The sequence below is a fragment of the Sapajus apella genome, unplaced genomic scaffold, assembly GCF_009761245.1.
Source record: "Sapajus apella isolate SASKATOON/1434 unplaced genomic scaffold, GSC_monkey_1.0 scaffold11, whole genome shotgun sequence".
Lineage (NCBI taxonomy): Eukaryota > Metazoa > Chordata > Mammalia > Primates > Cebidae > Sapajus > Sapajus apella.
In genome coordinates this window covers 1930055-1950017 of record NW_022436951.1, presented here as the reverse complement: position 1 = coordinate 1950017, position 19963 = coordinate 1930055, and the positions used below count along the sequence as shown (strand labels likewise).

The window sequence follows — 19963 nt, the reverse complement described above, 5'->3', positions numbered from 1 at the left end:
CCATCTGGTGAAATAAGGAAGATGCCGGCAGCATTGTTGGAAGTCAGACCGTTGTAGGTGGAAGAGTGAATGGGAAGTGAGGAATTTAAGATAATTACCGTCAACTCATTTAAGGTGGTGAGATGGGAAAGCAGAAAAGTAGAAAAGAAGGAATATAGAGTAACAGGTAACATCTTAGAACATGTATGAGTTTTGATAGAAAGGAGCCAGTAGATCAAGAAAAATGGAAGCTGTAGGAGAGGGAACAATCAAGCCATCTAATCCACCCTTTGAAGAGGTCAGAGGGAATGCAATACAGAGAAGAGACAGAAAGGTTAGCCTAAGACAAGGGGGAAGGACACCTATGGAGAAAAAGAATGAAGAAAAGTTAATAAGTTTGTAGATTTGTTTGCCAGCAGTTTAAGTGGTCTTTGAAGATGGGAGATTTTGTAAAGAAAGAGGTAAGATCATCTTCTGAGAGTGAAGGAAGTGGCTGCAGAATTGGGGAATTGAATTTTGAAAAAATTTTAAAATTTTGCAGAGTTTATAAATAGGTACTGTAGAGAATGTGATAAACAGAGAACTGACTAGAGAAATAAAGTATTGCTGGATGGTACTGAGGATTCTACTGAAGTTGAAAATCACAAATGGATTTGTAGTGGCACCAATATGTACAGTTGTGCGATTTGCTAGAGTAGTGCTAAGCTGCTTGGCCTAGCAAGCCTGGGCTGGGTTTTTGCCAGGAAAATGTGATAGCAGGTCATCTAGGCAAGGAAGTTAAATTCATTGGCAAGAGAATGGTTGAAGTCATGAGCCACGAAGGAAGTGAAATAACTGAAAGTACTGATGGTGAGAAACAGGGAGAGTAAGTGCAAGAACATGTTTCTATAATGTTAAATAATAGATGTGGCAATAATAAAATGAAAGTTAAAAGAGTAAGAGATGTCAGAGTGTAGGAAGGTTGAATTTAGGATTTCAGGGGAAGAATCAGTCTTGGAGGATCCAGAATCTAAGCTGGAAGAAGGAGGGTATTAATTAAGGAAAATTTAATAAGACCACACCACTTTGAGAAAGATGATTCTTGCAGCTATGTGTAGGTAGACAGGAGTGAGAAGATGCTGAACTAAAGCAGCTAAGAGGCTTATTTGCATAAATCAAGAACCACATATTTGAATTGTGGATATAAAGATGGGGGAAATAGGCTAATTTTTTTTTTTTTTTGCATTGAAAGGAATGTATGTAACTTTTCTTTCTCCAAAGAGATAAAAAACTAAATTTTTTTAAGTCAATAATATATATGTATGTGTATGTGTGCATATGTGTATATATGTATATACATATGTGTCTATATATAATCACACACACACATACATACATATATTTTTCATTCCATCCCAAGCTGAATTTTTGCATTTAACTTTTAGGCAAACCAATTTCATAATGTAACGGAAATAATGTTCTAATAAAAGATTTGCTTAAATCCATCTTCTTGTCTTTCTTATCTTTTTAGCATGCATATCTAATACTCAATGGAAGGTAGTGATAACAGTCATATTATATTTTACGGCATTTTGGTGTATTTCTTTCTAGTCTTTTTTGACTGGACATATTCTTGATTGATTTTAGTTAATAGCATTTTCACACTTATACCTGTTTTCTTATTTAATGTGACAACATGAATATTATGTCTTTGTAAGCATCATATAGTATGACTGTGTAACATTATTTTCTTTCCTTTTAGTTATCAAAAAAGTATATCATTTCCATCAGTTCAATTTTCTCTCTCCTTATGCTTTGATCCCAAACACAGATGTGTATGTATATATAACAAAAACACAAATGCTTGTGGAAGGAGGATTCCCAGTTTGAATATTTGTGTAGAACAGACACAGCGAGAGGGAGTCTTCTTGCCTATTTTGTTTTATTCCTGCAGAGACTGACATTTTTAGCAAATTGGTTGTCTCTAATTTTAACAAATCAAGAGATTTCTACATAAAGATTCAAATTTATCTCCTGAAAAAAATCAGACAATCTGTCAATACCAGAACCTGTCTAGTGGATTTGAGTGTTGTGTGTCCCTTTTAGACAGGGTATGTGTTCACTTTCTCGTCACCATGCTGTCCACTGGAGGTTTCCAACATTGATATTACCTGCCAGTCGCCTGTGGGCATTTCATTTTCATACTTGATCTAGAGTAAAATAAAGGATAAATGATTATTGCCTCTTCAATAAAAGCTGAAGCTGTCACTTCTCAATTAGTTACATGTGACTAACTTGTTGCCTACTTTAAAATTCTTTTGGAGTGGCCCTTTCTTCTACTATCTAACGTAGAAAAAATGCAATCTTAGCATTTATCCAAGTGAAACGGAATTAGAAATTAAATCCACTACTTGATCACATAGAACATTCCAAAACAAAGTTCAAAAGAGTTGTTTCATATCACCTATTTGCATCTCTGTTCCCCTTTATTAGATGAAAAATCAAGAGCCAAATTCTTTCTAGTTCTCTGTCAGTGTAGCTTTTGTTAATTTGCTCACCTCGGGGCCAAATGCTGACATTAAAGGAACATAGAAGTTGTTTGTACCTAAATGTGTTTCATGAATCACTTGGAATTGCCATTGTTGGTACCATGTGTCCTGCTTAATAAAAAATAATCATTGAATGAACGCTTTCCTTGTAATCATACAGGCCTGATCTTAATAAGAGTCACAGCTGCTTTGTGCAACTGAAGAGCTTTTCTCTTTGGGAAGATTGCATCAAGAAAGTATCCATGATGAAGGATTCATGACAGAAATATCTTGGGTATCTCCAAGCCTTAATTTAGTCATAGAAACATTTTTCATTTTCTTTGCAGGTGAAAGTAAATAATGATTTTAATTATGAATTTTACAATAGTACCTGGTCTTATGTAAAATCTACATCAAGCGAACATACATCATCTAGTAACAAGCGCTTCCTTTTTAGCTCTTCATCATCTAGTTCATACAGTTATCATTCACATACCAATGAAATCCATAAAGAAAAGGTTAGTATAAAATGTCAGCTAACTTTTCTCTATTTTACTGTTTTTAAGTGTTGCTTGCATTAATAAACTTGTATTAATCAAAAGGATCAACTTTCATATTAAAATTTGTAATAGTAATTGTACTACCTTTAAGAGACAATACAATATGTTTCTCTAAAAGGTACAATACTGTCTCATTAAATCTCTTTGATACTACATTTAGTTGTACTGGCCAGGCACAATGGCTCACGCCTGTAATCCCAGCACTCTGGGAGGCCAAGGTGAATGGATTGCTTGAGCTTGAGCTCAGGAGTTTGAGACCAGCCTGGGCAACATAGTGAGACCCTGTCTCTTTAAAAGTACAAAAATTGGCTAAGCATGGTGGTGCATGCCTGTAGTCCCAGCTACTCAGCAGACTGAGGTGGAAGGATCACTCGAGCCCGGGGGAAGTGGGGGCAGTGAGTCAATACCATGCCACTGCACTTCAGCCTGGGTAACAGAGTGAAAACCTGCCTCAAAAAAACAAAAACAAAAACAAAATATGTATATGTATGTTTACTTATACATTTAAACTTCTCTTTGAAAGTATTTGTTTTTATTTGAAAATGTTTACAAACCCCTTATTACCTTGAAATCTTCTGTTTTAAATGGTCTTAAATTTCTTATTTGTGATTACTGGTGATACTATTTTAAGTGTCATATACAATTTAAAAAATCTAATTAATGCTTATATATGCTTCTTAAATGCAAATGCTAGAGTCTTCTTAGAAGGTGCATGAAGATATAAGACTTTAAAAACATTTTATTACTTTTGAGATACCAACATTTTTATCTAAGAAAGTTAAAAGACTTATTTTTAAATACTTCATTGTTTGGAAATACAGAAACTTTCCTCTTGAGAAACCTGAACAGTTGAGATGGATTGTACTAATCGATATAGAGTTATGGGTGAAGAATTTTTTTGGCTGATCATTATTTACAATCTGTACATTTCATCTCATTCTTAAAGTTAGTAATTTGATTAATAAATCACTTAGAAAGGTATAAGAAATATTGGTTTTGTTTTACGACTAAGAAACTGTGGAACTATGATTTGTAAAAACATTTATTGTCTCCATATTATGTTGTTCACTTGGTGGGGGTTTGGCAAAAGTAGATCTGTGATCTGTCTTGGATGTCATTGAAAGATGCTTAGGAAGTGTTTAAAAGACCTCATTATAAAGTAGCTTAACCTGCAAATACCCTGGCATGGCAGATAAATGATACCTACAAGTCATTTCAAGACAGGGACAATAAGAACACATTATTTTACATATTTATATTTATCAGTTGATGGATTGATTCTTTTTTTCTAGTTGAAGATAGCATAGCAACTTGGCCTTGGGGTTTTGGAGGTTATATAAGAAGTTATCATATAATTTCTTTGCCTGTAATCTCAGCACTTTGGGAGGCTGAGGCAAGTAGATCACATGAGGTCAGGAGTTTGAGACCAGCCTGGCTAACATGATGAAACCCTATCTCTACTAAAAATACAAAAAATATCCGGGCATGGTGGCACATGCCTGTAATCCCAGCTACTCAAGTGGCTGAGGCAGGAGAATCCTGAATTCTTCTGAATTAATCCTGAACCCTAAAGCTATACTTTGTTGATTTCATATTGAGAGAAGGGGCCTTACTATATATCCAGATATGGGAGGGGATGGTGGTAGCTTAACATGGCATTACTCAGATTTCTTTTTTTTTTTTTGAGACGGTGTTTCACTCTTGTTACCCAGGCTGGAGTGCAATGGCGCGATCTCGGCTCACCGCAACCTCCGCCTCCTGGGTTCAGGCAATTCTCCTGCCTCAGCCTTCTGAGTAGCTGGGACTACAGACACGCGCCACCATGCCCAACTAATTTTTTTTAGTTTTAGTAGAGACGAGGTTTCACCATGTTGACCAGGATGGTCTCGATCTCTTGACCTTGTGATACACCCGCCTCGGCCTCCCAAAGTGCTGGGATTACAGGCTTGAGCCACCGCGCCCGGCCCAGATTTGTTTTTTTTTTTTTTTTTTTTGATACAGAGTCCCACTCTGTCATCGAGGCTGGAGTCTAGTGGTGTGATCACTGCTCACACCAGACAGAGGCAACCTCTGTCTCCTGGGTTCAAGCGATTCTCCTACCTTAGCCACCTGAGTAGCTCGGATTACAGGTGTGTGCCACCATGGCAGGCTAATTTTTGTGTTTTTAGTGGAGATAGGGTTTCATCATGTTAGTCAGGCTGGTCTCAAACTCCTGACCTCAAGGGCTCTGCCTGCCTCAGCCTCCCAAAGTGCCGAGATTATAGGAGTGAGCCACCGTGCCTGGCCATTCCTCAGATGTTATTACTATTTGAGACTCCACATATTCCTGATTGTGTCCTGTTGGTGGGCCCATAGGAGTGATCATCATGTGTCAAAAATAAAAATTAATGTAGTCTGGGTTGATTGGAGGTGAAAGTTGATGGAGATATTGAAAAGAGAACTATTTTCATTGCCTTGCTATCTTCCACCTGAAGCTCCTTGTACTCTTTTTTCTCTCCATAGAGTTATCAATTGTTGGTTGTAGACAACACTGTTGAAGTGGCTCAGTTCATTAATAACAATCCAGAATTTTTACAACTTGCTGAGCCATTCTGGAAGGAGCTTTCCCACCTCCCCTCTCTGTATGACTACAGTGCCTACCGAAGACTAATCGACCAATATGGGACACATTATCTGCAATCTGGGTCCTTAGGAGGAGAATACAGAGTTCTATTTTATGTGGACTCAGAAAAACTCAAACAAAAGGGTATAGTATTAAAAAATTTGTTGTCTAAAAGCATATCTGGGATTTTAATGGGGAAATAACGCGTACTTATGTAAGCTTTTGAGCTTTAAAATTTGACAAATAAAGATTTAAATTGCAAAGGAATCCAAAATTGCAAGAATGTATTATTCTGTACTTAAAATCTTACATGGTTTAAGAAAAGCCTGTCTACTCTTTTGGATAGTACCTTGAGCTAAATCACTGTTATTACTGGCTATCCCCAGAGGGTATTGGTTGGATTTTTAAAATGCTTTTTAAACTTTCCCCTTTCTCAGACTAAACAGTATTTCTCAAGAAAAACTAATGAGGAATTTAGTAATATTTCATAAATCAAAGTGTTTAAATAAGTATTTCATTTACCTTTGTTTTTTTTACTGTTCACATTCTTTTAAGAAAATCTGATTTGAATATCACACATTCATTTACTACTTAATACTTGTAACAATCGCTTAAATTGATTGGATACCTTCCTTATGACAAGTGAGTTTCATGTATTAGTAGTAATTCTTGCTATTACCCAATGAGATGGGCATTCTAATCTCTGTCCCACAGATTGAGAAATAGAGACTCAGTGCTATTATGAGACTCATCCAAGGTCAAGTGAATTGTAAGGAGGGTATTTAAGGCTGGGTCTAACTGGCCTCAAAGTCAGTTTGGCTTATTCCTTATGTTATGTCACTGCTAAAATTGCCTGATTTTGGTTAGAATCAGGACATGCCTCTGAATTAATGCTTTGATAATTTCATATTGAGAGAAGCATCCTCATTATCTGTCCAGACGTGGGAGGGGATGGTGGTGGCTTAGCATCCACTCCTCCTCTTCAGAGACTAGCCTTGGCTTACTAATGTCCTTTATTTTTTAGTTATTTTTAATTTTTAAATTTTTTTCGAGATGGAGTCTCGCTCTCTCATCAGGCTGGAGTGCAGTGGCATGATCTCAGCTCACCGTAACCTCTGACTCCGTGGTTCAAGCGATTCTCCTGTCTCAGCCTCCCGAGTAGCTGGGATTACAGGCACACACCGCCACACCCATAGGCTTACTAATGTTCTAAGTCCAAATTTTTTCCCAACTTTGTCTTGTAGCAGATGCCCACATGTCCTTCTCTATTCCAAACCCCTCTTCAAGGTCTTACTCTTCAGAAAAGATTCTGTTACAACCTTGGAGAAGAATAAGACCTCTTACATAAGATTCAGAGGAAGTCTTGTAGCTTTTTAAATGGGTAAACTATAATTTTTTTTTTCTGTTTCCATTGAGCTATTTCTTTATAGGTCTCTACCACATAAATTTTAACTGGAATTTGATCTTTTCAAATCTTACAGGTTGGAAATGAGTGCACAAGTTTAGGTTTTTATAGCAAAGATGAGGACACTATTTCTTTGGAGAATCAATCTAGCAAGTAGTTTGATCTAAATTCAGTTTTACTTCTTTTTATTGCACTAAAAAGAAATGGAGAGGATTAAAAAAACTTTCCAAGCTGGTAAAATTATATTTTTCAGTAAAAATTTTATTCTTGAGCAGTTTATGTTTTTCCCAAAATTTTTATTTAAATATAATCAAAACTTCTGGGATATAATGTATGCCCCAAATAATTGGTCTCTAAGAAACATTAAGGCTATTATAATATAGTTAGTAAAATGAGAAAATATATTTTCACATCTTATTATTTTTTATCATACTTTTAAAAAATGCATTGGAAAAACTGCACTGGATAATGAGTAGAAATGATCACATTCTAAGTTTATGAGTCATGAGAAGGAGATTGGAAGTCACAGATGTTGAAGATGGAGAGATTGAGCCAGTAGAACTTGAGTTTTAGGAGTTAATTCCTGTAGAAACCAAAGCCAGCTTTGGCAGTCTTAAGTAGATTTGCTGGAAGAAGCTGTCACACTTCTACTTTTATGGATTTATTTTGTGCCTAAGAAGCCGACTGTAAATGGGTAAAAGATACTCTTTACGGTGTTCAGTTTCTACTCCCTGCATTATTTTATGTAGAAATCCCCCTGGTCTCCCCTCTGTGACTGAAGCTAATAGAAGGAAAATAACAAAAGTCAAATACCTTTATTCTGATCCTTAACTCTTCTAGAGTACTTGAAAATATTCATATTATGTCACTCTTGATTAGATGGCCATAGTAGCCAGAAACAACCTCTTATCCCTACTCTCATATATGAAGATCTTCAAGAAATGCAGAAATTAAATATGTCTCTTTTACATTTTTTCCCCCAGATTTTGGTTCAGCAGAAGGAAAAAACTGTAAATCCTCAGGTTGGAAATTTTTATTTTCTTCATCAAGACATAAATGCAAGGAAATGGAAGATGCTTTTAAATCTGATTCAGGTAAATGAAAAGAGCAATTTGCATTGCAAGCTTAACCTCTTTTTAAAATTTTATTTTAAGTTCAAGGGTACATGTGAAGTTATATAGGTAGATTTGTGTCATGGGGCTTTTTTGTACAGATTATTTTGTCACCCAGGCATTAAGCTTAGTACTCATTAGCTAATTTTGCTGATCTTTTCCTCCTCCCACTCTCCACTCTCCAAAAAGCCCCAGTGTGTTTTGTTCTCCTCCCTATTTCCATATGTTATCATCATTTAGCTCCTGCATATATGTCAAAACATGCAATGTTTAGTTTTTTTTTCCCATGTCAGTTTGCTAGGGATAATGGCTTCCAGCTCCATTCATGTCACTGCAAAGGACATGATCTTATTCTTTTTTATGGCTCCATATTATTCTATGGTGTATATGCACTAGATTTTGTTTATCCAGTCTATCATTGATGGGCATTTTGTTTGATTCCATGTCTTTGCTATTGTGAATAATTACAAGCTTAACCTCTACTCCACTCTTCTGTGGTTCATTCTTGATCTCTAAGGGCTTTCGAGGCTTTAACAGGTGTTCTACTCTGTGTTTTTAAAAATCTATTTGGTAATTTTTTTGCCTCTGATCTCTCTTTCATATGTTGTGGTACTGAGATATCACACAGACTAGGGAGTTCACTAGGTTATATCCTCTGTATTATAAATATGTAATCAGTGTACAGCAGATTCCTCCCTTGTGATGATTGGCAAACAAGCCTAGACAAGTGTCAATATCAAGAGAAGATTCAGTTTCACCTGCTGACATGAATACTCTATGGAGGTCAGGTTTTTGGTTCATGCTGGTTGGCAGTGGAGATGGGGGGAAGGTGGTGTGTTAGTCTTCAGGTGATTGAAGAAGGACTGAAAGGGTAAACTGATCTAGACTATGAAGGTACCATGTTAAGGAGTTTGGATTTTATTCTGATGGCTAGAGGATGCCATTAATAGATTTAACACATGGAGTGATTAAATAAAAGATTACCTAAGTAAAGTTGTAGAGAATAAAGAAGAATGGAGAAGGAAAAATTTGGGAGCATAAAAAAACAAGAGATGGAAAGTAAGGGAGGAGAGAGGTCAACAGAGTGAAATACTAGACAGAAGTCAAGTAAGATAACGACCGAAAAATGTTCATTGGATTTGGTGATTAAGACTTGGTTGCTGCTTTTGAGAAGTGTCTGTTCATGCCTTTTGTCCATTTTTAGTGGGGTTATTTATTTTTTTACTTGGTAAGTTGTTTAAGTTCCTTATAGATTCTGAGTATTAGACTTTTATCAGATGCATAGTTTGCAAATATTTTTTCCCATTCTGTAGGTTGTCTGTTGCACATTGATAGTTTCCTTTGTTGTGCAGAAGCAGAAACAGGAAACCAAATAGTGCATGTTTTTACTTTTAAGTGGGAGTTGAACATTGGGTACTCATGGTTACAAAAATGGCAACAATAGTCACTGAGGACTGCTAAGGAGGGGAGGAAGAGAGAGGTCAAGGGTTGAAAAACGATTCAGTACTATAGCCACTACCTGGGCGTTGGGATCAATCATACTCCAAACCTCAGTATCACATAATACAGCCAGGTAACAAACCTGAACATGCACCTCATTAATCTAGAATAAAGGTTTTAAAAAAAAAGTTGCTGTTAAAGGAAAAGATTCCATAGTATGGTAGGGATGGAAGTGAGACTGCAGTGCAGTACTATTACAGAGTTCATAATTAAAATCACTATTTACTTTCACCTGCAAAGAAAATGAAAAATGTTGCTATGACTAAATTAAGGCTTGGAGATACCTAAGATACTTTTGTCATGGATCCTTTATCATGGATGCTTTCTTCATGCAATCTTCCCAAAGAGAAAAGCTCTTCAGTTGCACAAAGCAACTGCGACTCTCGTTAAGACAAGGCCTGTTTGATTGCAAGGGAAGAGGCCATATTCGTGAGGCCATAGACTGAGCAGTATCAGAGCCGAAATCCTCTTGGGGTAATGGCACAGGTGAACATCGACCCATGTGTCATGGTTCTCAGTGAAGAAGCAGGGATTCTTGGGATATTGGTAGATTAGTACAAGAAGGAGGGAGATGAGTAGAAAAACCAGGTTTAGGTACTCATTCACTTTCTTCATTAATCCACTATTTATGGAGTCTGTGTATGTGCCAGGAATTGTTTTAGACACTCAAGATATAGCCGTGAATATGCCAGAGAAAGTGCTTGTCTTCATATAGTTGACATATCCGAGGAGGAAAAGTTTTTGAATAAAGTGGAAAAATAATAATCTGAACATAGAAATGAAAGTAAAAACTTTGAGAAAATGTTGACATCAGTTCTCAGATGATCTGGCAGTTGGAAGCTGCTTACCAATTTTATTTTATTTCATAGGTAACAAACACAGAGCACCTACTATGTGCCAGCACAATTTTAAGTGATTTACAAAAATTAACCAACATACTCTTCCTACCTTAGTGTTAAGTATTATTCACATTTTGGGGACACTAAGGCCCAGAAATGTTGACCAAGATTATAGAATAAGAATTAGATATGAAATGCAAATGCATAAAATCTGGCTTCACAGTCTGGAGCCTTCACTGTTGCACTGGGCTGCTTTTTCTAGGAAAAAAGTTAGCTGGAACAGAGAGCTCACTGGGGTATGGAAAGGAAGGCTAAAACCTTAAACATAAATTAGTGGATTTCTTCGAATCTGTAATTCTTAAGTTACAGGTGTGCTGGTTAAGGCAGTGATTCCCAAACTTTAGTATGCATGAGGATTACCTGGGGGATCCTCTTAAAATGCTGATTCCAAAGGTTGTTCATTCTCTCAGATATTCTCTTGTAGGTCTTGGTGGGGACTAAGAAGTCTATATTCCCCTCAGATGATTGTGATTCAGTAATACAGGGATGAGACTTTGTGATACACTGAATTAAAAAGGGTGACTATCTGTATATTTAAAACACAGCTAGCAATGAAGATGAGGAAACATCAGGTAATTTGCTAAAACTATCAGGATTTACAGGCACAGAAAGTCAAATATTGCATGTTTTTATATATGAGAGCTGAAGAAGTTGATCTCATGAAGATAGAGTAGAATGATAATTATCGGAGGCTGGGGGGGGTCAATGAAGAGAGGCTGCTTAATGGGTATAAACATATAGTTAAGTAAAAGGAATAAATTCGACCAGGTGCGGTGGCTCATGCCTGTAATCCCAGCACTTTGAGAGACTGAGGTGGGTGGATCATGAGGTCAAGAGATTGAGACCCTCCTGGCCAACATGGTGAAACCCCGTCTCTATTATAATTACAGAAATTAGCTGGGTGTGGTGGCCCACGCCTGTAGTCCCAGCTGCTCAGGAGGCTGAGGCAGGAGAATCTCTTGAACCTGGGAGGCAGAGGTTGCAGTGAGCCGAGATTGTGCCACTGCACTCCAGCCTGGCAACTGAGTGAGACTCCGTCTCAAAAAAAAGAAAAAAAAAAAAGGAATAAATTCTAGTGTTTGATCATAGTCAGGTGGCTAGAGTTAACAAAGTTTATTGTACATTTTCAAATAGATGGAAGATTTGAAATGTTCCCAACACAAACAAATGATACGGTCATGGATATCCTAAGTACCCTGATTTGATCATTACAGATTCTATGCATGTAACAAAATATCACATGCATCCCATAAATATGTACCATTATTGTGTATAAATAAAAGATAAAAAAGCAAAAAAACCCCACACTATCAGGCTTTAATGATTTCTGAATATGAGTACAATATGCTCATTTTATGAAATTGCAAAATTTGGACAGTTACAAGGAAATGAAAACCACTCAAAATCCGATCAGCAAAGTTGGAAAATTCTTGTCATGACCTGTGTAAAAACCATTACAAATGGAGATAAAGTATTTCTAAAATTATGAGGCACATAAATAGAAAAAAGAATTCAATTAGCATTTCATACTTTTCAGAACTTGTTTCATGTGTTAAGTAATGGATTCCTGTTAATTAACAGCTTATTTTATTCATTATTATACCAGCTGCAAGAACCTGTTTTCCCTCCAATATTTTATTATGAAAAATTTAAAACATATAGATAAGAACATAGTAATAAATATCGATATGCCAATTTCCTATGTACAATTATTATTTTGTAATTTTACTAAATATGTGTACATATAATATTTATAATATTGACTGATTCTTTTAAGTACTATGTATTTAAAGTATTTTATTTGCTGAACTATTTATTTGGAAGTAAGTTTCAGATATCATAATACTTCATCCCTAAATATATGCATGTATCATCTAAGAAGAACATTGTCTTGCATAATGTGATACTCTATTACACTAAAAATATAAAGAACATGAGCAATAATTCCCTAATATCATCTACTGTCAGGCAAGAGTCTTTTTCTTTTTTAAAAATATACCTTAGCTTTGGCTGGGTGCAGTGGCTCACGCCTGTAATTCCAACACTTTGGGAGGCTGAGGCGGGCAGATGACTTGTGGCCAGGAGTTCGAGACCAGCCTGTCCAACATGGTGAAACTCCATTTTTACTAAAAATATAAAAACTAGCTGGGTGTGGTGGCGTATACCTGTAGTCTCAGCTACTCAGGAGGCTGAGGCATGAGAATCGCTTGAACCCCGGAGGCGGAGATTGCAGTGAGCATGTCACTGCACTCCAGCCTGGGCGACAGAGTGAGACTGTCTTAAAAAAAAAAGAAAACCATCAAAAAACAAAATACATATACCTTAGTTTTTAGAGCAGTTTTAGGTTCATAGCACAACTGAGTGCAAAGTACAGAGAGTTCTTGTATATCCCCTGCTCCTATACAGGTAAAACCTTCCCCACGATCAACACTCCTTATCAGAGTAGAGTATTGGTTAGAATGGATGGATCTACGTTGACACATTGTCATCCAAAGTCCATAATTTACATTAGGGTTCACTCTTGGTGTTGAACATTTAATGACTTTTGTCATTAAATATATAATGTATATATTTGTATAATTTATACAAATATGTAATGACATGTGCCCATCATTGTAGTATTATATAGAACAGTGTCACTGCCCTAAATATCATTTGGGTTATTCCTATTCATCCCTCCCTTCTTCCTGACCACAGCTTATCTTTTGACTGTTTACATAGTTTGGCTTTTTCCAGGATGTCATGCAGTTTGATAGATTACTTTTTAATGCTTGATAGATTTTTCACTTTTCATTTGTTTTCTTCTATATAGGAACTGGCGGCAATGTGATGCGAGGAGACCCCTTTGTCAGAGGGGGAGCTGCGGGCTTTGTATCCGGCCTTAGTTACCTAGAGCTAGACAACCCTGCTGGAAACAAAAGACGATATTCTTCCTGGGCAGAATCTGTGACTAATCTTCCTCAAGTCATAAAACAAAAGGTATGTGAGGCTTTGTTTAATGCTATAGGGAAGCAGTCATGTTTATTTGCATGAGGAAAATGAAGGTGGTTAAATCAAGAGGCTAAATAAATACATGGCTGTAATTAGCATTTCTGTGTCCCAATTATATTTTGTAGAGTAAAATGAATGCACACATAAGAAGAAGCAGAAGGTGTGTTATATTTGTATTTTAGTGGCAAACATTAAATGTCTTGCAACTTCCAAGATAAATTAATGACAAAATTTGCATGTTTAACTTTTGATCTGTTTGATTATGTTTTCCTTCGTCTCTAAGTCAGAGGAGTTACAGATTCTTGCAAGGGGAAGGCATGTAGGTTTGCCTTCTGTTACGTTCCCATCACCTTTCTTTGTGTAGCTGTGCCTTGTGGGCTCCTGAAATCATGCAAATCAGGATAGTACCAAGTTGGCTGGCAGAATTTTTTAAAGATGTTTTATTGTTATCCTCAGTTCTTTTATACGCAACATATGTGTTTCTAAAAATCACTGGGCTACGCAAAATTGCACAATAAAGGGCTCATGGAAAAAAATCAGGTTAGAGACACAGCACTCAAATTTATCATCTGTTACACTGATATGAAAAAGATAGGTGCCAATAAAAATAGCCACATGGCTTTATGCATGTTAAATTATTTAAAAATGTGGCTGGATGCAGTGGCTCACGCCTATAATTCCAGCACTTTGGGAGGCTGAGGTGGGCGGATCACGATGTCAGGAGTTCAAGACCAGCCTGACCAACGTGGTGAAACCCCGTCTCTACTGAAAATATAAAAATTAGCTGGGCCTGGTGGTGCGCCTGTAATCCCAGCTACTCAGCAGGCTGAGGCAGGAGAACCACTTGAACCCAGGAGGTGGAGGTTGCGGTGAGCTGAGATCACGCCACTGCCCTCCAGCCTGGGCGACAGAATGAGACTCCATCTGAAAAAAAACTGTATCTGTAGTACAATAATTGTGGCGAATTACCTAGAAAAAGACCGGAAGCTTTCTAGGTGCTGGAAGGGTTAGGACTTGTAAGTTACTGTGAAGTAGTAGAAGGACAGCAGTTAGAAACCTGCCAGACATTTGTAATAGTGGATATGGATAGGTATAGTTTATAATGCAGGAAATGAACTGACATAGATGCTGAGGGGTGTGTGAATGTGCGTGCATGTGTGTGTGTGTGCATGCACATGCATACGCGTGAGTTTTGTATATTCCTATATGGCTTGTTTCAGGTGTGTGAAGCTTTTTGTGTTGATCCTGTGTTTCATGTGGACAAAATTGTACCTAAGAAAACCCCATGCTCAAAATTTTCCCATTATATCAATCTCAGTGGAATAAATTCACCTTTTCAACGCAAATATTATAGCAGAACTGATTCTATAATCCATTCCCTGCATGAAAGTCAAACGATGTCCCAGGCAAAGCCTGATTTTCAGAGATACATTTTATAAACACAAAAATTGCAATAGGTCCTCAAGTCCCCTCCTAACACCATACAGTACCCATTGGCTTCCAAATACAAATGAGGGAGGGAGGGTGAGTTTTTCCTAGAAAGTCTTATCTGAAAGGACCATCTATTAATATTCAAAATGGCCTGTATGCATTGTCAGCATCCCATACAAATCTTTAGAAATGCTAAATTATTGGTTAGAGAAAAGCAGACATTCTTCAACAGTCTCTATGCACTTTTGCACACAGGATTGTAAATTATCATAGTTGTGCTAACTTTTTAGCAGGGCAAAAAAGGAACAGAGAAAGGAAAGGCACTATGCAGGTACAGGTATATGGCAATGCAAAGCCGTCGTGTTCAGAAGAGCTCGGGCTCTCAGGAACCAATGGTGCATATCTCTTCCCACTTCAGGCATCGTGGTGGCAGCCTGAATTGGATATGGTGAGAGTAGCTACACTGCAGAAACTGACAAATGCTACAAAACAGAGATGTTTTTGTTCCTGAGAGAGCAGACTGTTAAAGTTGAGTCAGTACATCTGTGATTTCAAAGTTGCTTTTCTTCTGAAATATCCAACACAAAGTAATAATGTTTACCTGTTTTAAATTTCTCCATGAGGAAAGAATCCATAATTTCCACTAAGAGACATGTTAAATCTCTCAGTCAGGAAATTTAATTCTAAATTTAATTTCACTTGCTTCTTTGCTGTAATTGAAGTACATTTACTCTTCTTGTGTCTTCAATAGGGATGGTAATGTATTATCTTCAAAATAATCTTCATTAACTAGAAAATGAATGTCTTTTTTTTTAATTTTATGCATGCGCAAAAAATATAAAAAAATTCTTCCCCTATCTGATCCTAGTTTTCCCTAAATTTGTCTTGATTTGGTTGCAAGGAGAGTGCACTGTTTTCTTTTGTATTTGAATAACAAACAATTGTAACAAACTTACCCGTGGCTTTTGATGTTGTTTTAATGAGAGTTGACCCTAAACATGAAAAGCAAAATATTCTTGCCTAAATCCCTGATTAGTCACTATGATGTCTTTATCTCTATAGCTGACACCTTTATATGAACTGGTAAAGGAAGTACCTTGTGCCTCTGTGAAAAAACTATACCTGAAACGGGCTCTTGAAGAGTATCTGGATGAATTTGACCCCTGTCATTGCCAGCCTTGTCAAAATGGTGGCTTGGCCACCGTTGAGGGGACCCATTGTGTGTGCCATTGCAAACCATACACATTTGGTGCAGCATGTGAGAAAGGAGTCCTCGTAGGGAATCAAGCAGGTCAGTGGGGTGAATTTTCTCTAGTCACCCTGTACACATTGAAAGGGAATTACCCTGTCTGTCTGCTCCTTGAGATGCTTCTTTGTGTATGGAGACATGAAGTCTCATATGAATTTAGAATCTTCCCTCCCTTCCCCACTTTCAGGTTGTAGCTACTAAGGTTAAGGCTCTTTGCTGTTATCTCTATTTATCCATCTGAACTAACAGCCCCACTGTGCCCTCCACTCCTCATTCTCTATTAGAATAGAGTTATGATTGAAACACCTTCCATCCTCTGTAATTATCTCAATAAGATTTTGCTGTATCAAAGGTCTACGGAACTTGTGTATTTGCATTGCCTAAACTTTCTGATGGCATGCTCTTTGAAATGTTGGTGTTTCTATTCTGTATGATGTACTATCAATCACTCACAAATATTTATTGAACATCTGCTGTGTGCTCTACAGTGTGTATGATGCTTCAAGCACTTAGTACAGGGCTATGTGAAATTGACTTTATGAGTAGTCAAAGTATGACCACAGTCTGTATACTTTTGCTTCTGTGTTTATTTCCATGTCTGTCTCTTTTAGAAAGCTCATTACTGAATCTCAGGCTGTTTGATTCCTTTCTTTATTCCCAGAGTTTGACAAAGGCTTGATTCATAGAAGTCACTAAATAAATGATAAATGAATAAATATAAAACTAAACTATAGATGCTTATAGACAAGAATTATGAAGGCATCCTTATTCCCAAATGTTTCTCCAAGTGGCCTGTTCTGGTAAATTAAAATTCTACCAGTGTGATTCATTCCTTTGTGGCTTGGATTTCCCCTTATCCATTAAAGTGGAACCACCCCCTCCTGCTGTCTAAATAGAATGGTAACAAACTTCCTGCCCGCCTGCATTCACTGTTGTGAGAAGTAAATAAATGATACAATGTACGTGAAAGTGCTTTGAAACAGTTGTAAAATAATCAACAAATTAAAGATATTATTGCAAGAGGTTCACTAATGCAACTGTAACATGGACATTGCTAGTCTGTGTGCAGAACCATTCTGAGCATTGTAGAAAACCTCAATGAAGAGTGAAGGTAATCGATATCTAGAATGATCTCTTCCTCCAGTTAACTTGTCAGCAGGAAGCACAGCACTAAGCTCCCAAGTCCTCCTCTTTAAGAACTTATTGGACAACCTCTTTTTTCATCTTGTAGGAGGGGTTGATGGAGGTTGGAGTTGCTGGTCCTCTTGGAGCCCCTGTGTTCAAGGGAAGAAAACAAGAAGTCGAGAATGCAATAACCCTCCTCCCAGTGGGGGTGGGAGATCCTGCATTGGAGAAACAACAGAAAGCACGCAATGTGAAGATGAGGAGCTGGAGCACTTGAGGTAATGGAGTCCCGACCCCTGGCAGTTGCACAGAATACAGTGCCGTCTGCAGTTAGTGTGGAACACACGATTGCTGCTGTCAAGAGATTTGGAAGCTAAATGGCTGCTTTTCCAGGGACTGCATTGTCCCGTAGTACCAAGGAGAGTTGAAGGAGCTTGCTCTGTGTGCTTCAGGTTTTCCTGACACAAGTGTGACAAAAGGCTGGGTAATTGGGAGTAGTACACCTGAGTGGATATGATTATCCGTTTTTGCCACCTACAGGCTGTATGACCTTGGGCAAGTTACTGGCCGCGTCTCTAAAATTAGAATGATAATAGTAGGTATACTGATAATAAGATTATCTGTTTATTGTTATTTTCAGAATTAAAGTGATTACTAAGCATTCAGTAAAGATTGTATTACTTTTCAGATATACCATTCTTACTCATCTTTTGGATTAAGCATAGAGCCAGATTCTTGAGATGGGGAATATCTTGGCAGGTGAACCCAGTAGCCCGGCACTAATTTCCCATTTGTCAGGACCCTGCAAAAGCCATCTCAAAAATGCTCAATTGAAGAATCATACCACTGGGTCAGAATTCTTTATGCCACACTCTGTTTTACATTGTCCTTAGTAATTTTTGCTAACTGCACTTGGCAAAATGTTCTAGCAAGATAATTTAAAGGTCATGTGAGTTGAAGAAAGAGATGAGGTGCTTGGCTATCTGGTAGAAGCATAGGGAGGTGGGAAGCCTTAACTCTGTCTTTGGTGCCTTGTAACCCGGCGTTAATCAGTATCTCTTGACTGAGGAAGTTGGCAAGCATATGAATGCTAGTGGGAAGAGGGTGCTGGCTGCTGTGCACGTTTCTGGGAGGATGAGGGTCTGGGAGGAGGACTCTGCCTAAGAGGATGCGATTTTTCCTGTTTTTCAACATAAAGCTAGGAGGAGAGGTGCATCCTAAGAAAGGCATTGAAGAGATTTTCACTCTTGGTGCTCAGGGGAGGGGAGTGTCTTCCTCCTCGGTACAAATAGGAAAATTCAACTTGCCACAGTTTCCTCAAAGTGTGGCAATATTATAAGGAACTCAGCTGAGAAGGAGGCAACACTCCCAGGCTGTTTGTACTGCTTTCTCTCAGGTTTTGTGTCTCTGGAGTGGAGGTAATATTGGTGTTATTTTGACCTTCGAGACAGTCTTGAAAACCATTGTTTAATGACAGATGACATCATTATCATAATTACAAGCTGCCCCAAGAGATGGTCATGGTGACGGTAAAGTGTCAGGATTGGCACTTGTGGGATGATATTAGGACTTCTGTTCTCCCATCTTCCTTTTAGGTTTAAGATCCTTACTCCAAGCCTTATTAAAACTTGCTTTCACCAAATAACATGCTATCAGTTATCCATGTTCAGAAAAAACACTAAGACTTCCTATTCCCTCTATTGCCTTGTGAGAGGTAGAAGGTGTACAATTGTAGGAGCCTAATTGACTAGACGTAAATCCAGCTCTGGTATTTGTTAGTTATTATAATCTTGGACAAATTATTCAAATTTTCCCTGCCATTGTTTTTTCCATGTATCCCATGGTGTTGCTGTATGAATTGAGATAATGTATGTATGCAGAGCAACTGCCATGGTGCCTGACACATAGTAAATGCTTAGTAAAAGGTAGTTATAATTTTGTGTTACCTCTCTTGAGGTCACTAACTCTAATTACCATCTTCTTTTTTTTTTTTTTTTTTTTTTTTTTTTTTTGAGTTGGAGTCTCACTCTGTTACCCAGGCTGGAATGCTGTGACGCGATCTCAGCTCACTGCAACCTCCGCCTCCGAAGCTCAAACGATTCTCCTGCCTCAGCCTCCTAAGTAGCTGGGATCACAGGTGTTTTTGCCACCATGCCTGGCTAATTTTTGTATTTTTAGTAGAAATGGGGTTTCACCTTGTTGGCCAGGCTCGTCTTGGAACTCCTGACCTCAGGATGTTTGCCCGCCTTTGTCTCCCGAAGTGCTGGGATTTCAGGCGTGAGCTGTTGCGCCTTGCCCAATTATCTTATTTTCAATACGGAATTAATCCTGTGTTAAATGAATTTCAGAACCAAACAGAAGGAAAACTAGGTTCTGAAACAGGTGACCTCTAGAAACAGAAAGTAGTGTGTTGGCCTAAGACTTCCTTTTTTTTCATTCTGTTTGCTACTGACCTAGCAGCTGTTTAAATCACTGTCTTTTGGTAGCTTGAGTTTGTGTTTGAGTTTTCTACCACAGGATGTAAGCAGATATTTGGTTCTAAGAATGACAAAAATATCACAGCAATGTACTTATATAAATGGAGTTCCTCCAGATACAAAGGA

At 37.7% G+C, this 19963-nt stretch overlaps 1 protein-coding gene and 1 long non-coding RNA gene across 2 annotated transcripts in view; one reads left to right on the top strand and one right to left on the bottom strand.

Annotated features, from left to right (window-relative positions):
- The window catches only part of C7 (complement C7), a 73293-nt gene that overhangs the window by 30037 nt on the left and 23293 nt on the right, over window positions 1–19963 (top strand). The window contains exons 7-12 of the mRNA XM_032278867.1: window positions 2834–3004; window positions 5549–5792; window positions 8037–8147; window positions 13377–13543; window positions 16049–16277; window positions 17467–17638. Coding sequence (XP_032134758.1) covers window positions 2834–3004; window positions 5549–5792; window positions 8037–8147; window positions 13377–13543; window positions 16049–16277; window positions 17467–17638 — 1094 coding nt within the window. The remainder of the gene's footprint in view (window positions 1–2833; window positions 3005–5548; window positions 5793–8036; window positions 8148–13376; window positions 13544–16048; window positions 16278–17466; window positions 17639–19963) is intronic.
- On the bottom strand, window positions 2150–19895 carry LOC116552221. The gene is made up of 3 exons (XR_004269281.1): window positions 19810–19895; window positions 3493–3496; window positions 2150–2162 (listed from the first exon to the last, which is right to left on the bottom strand). It is a non-coding gene; the product is annotated as an uncharacterized LOC116552221 (long non-coding RNA).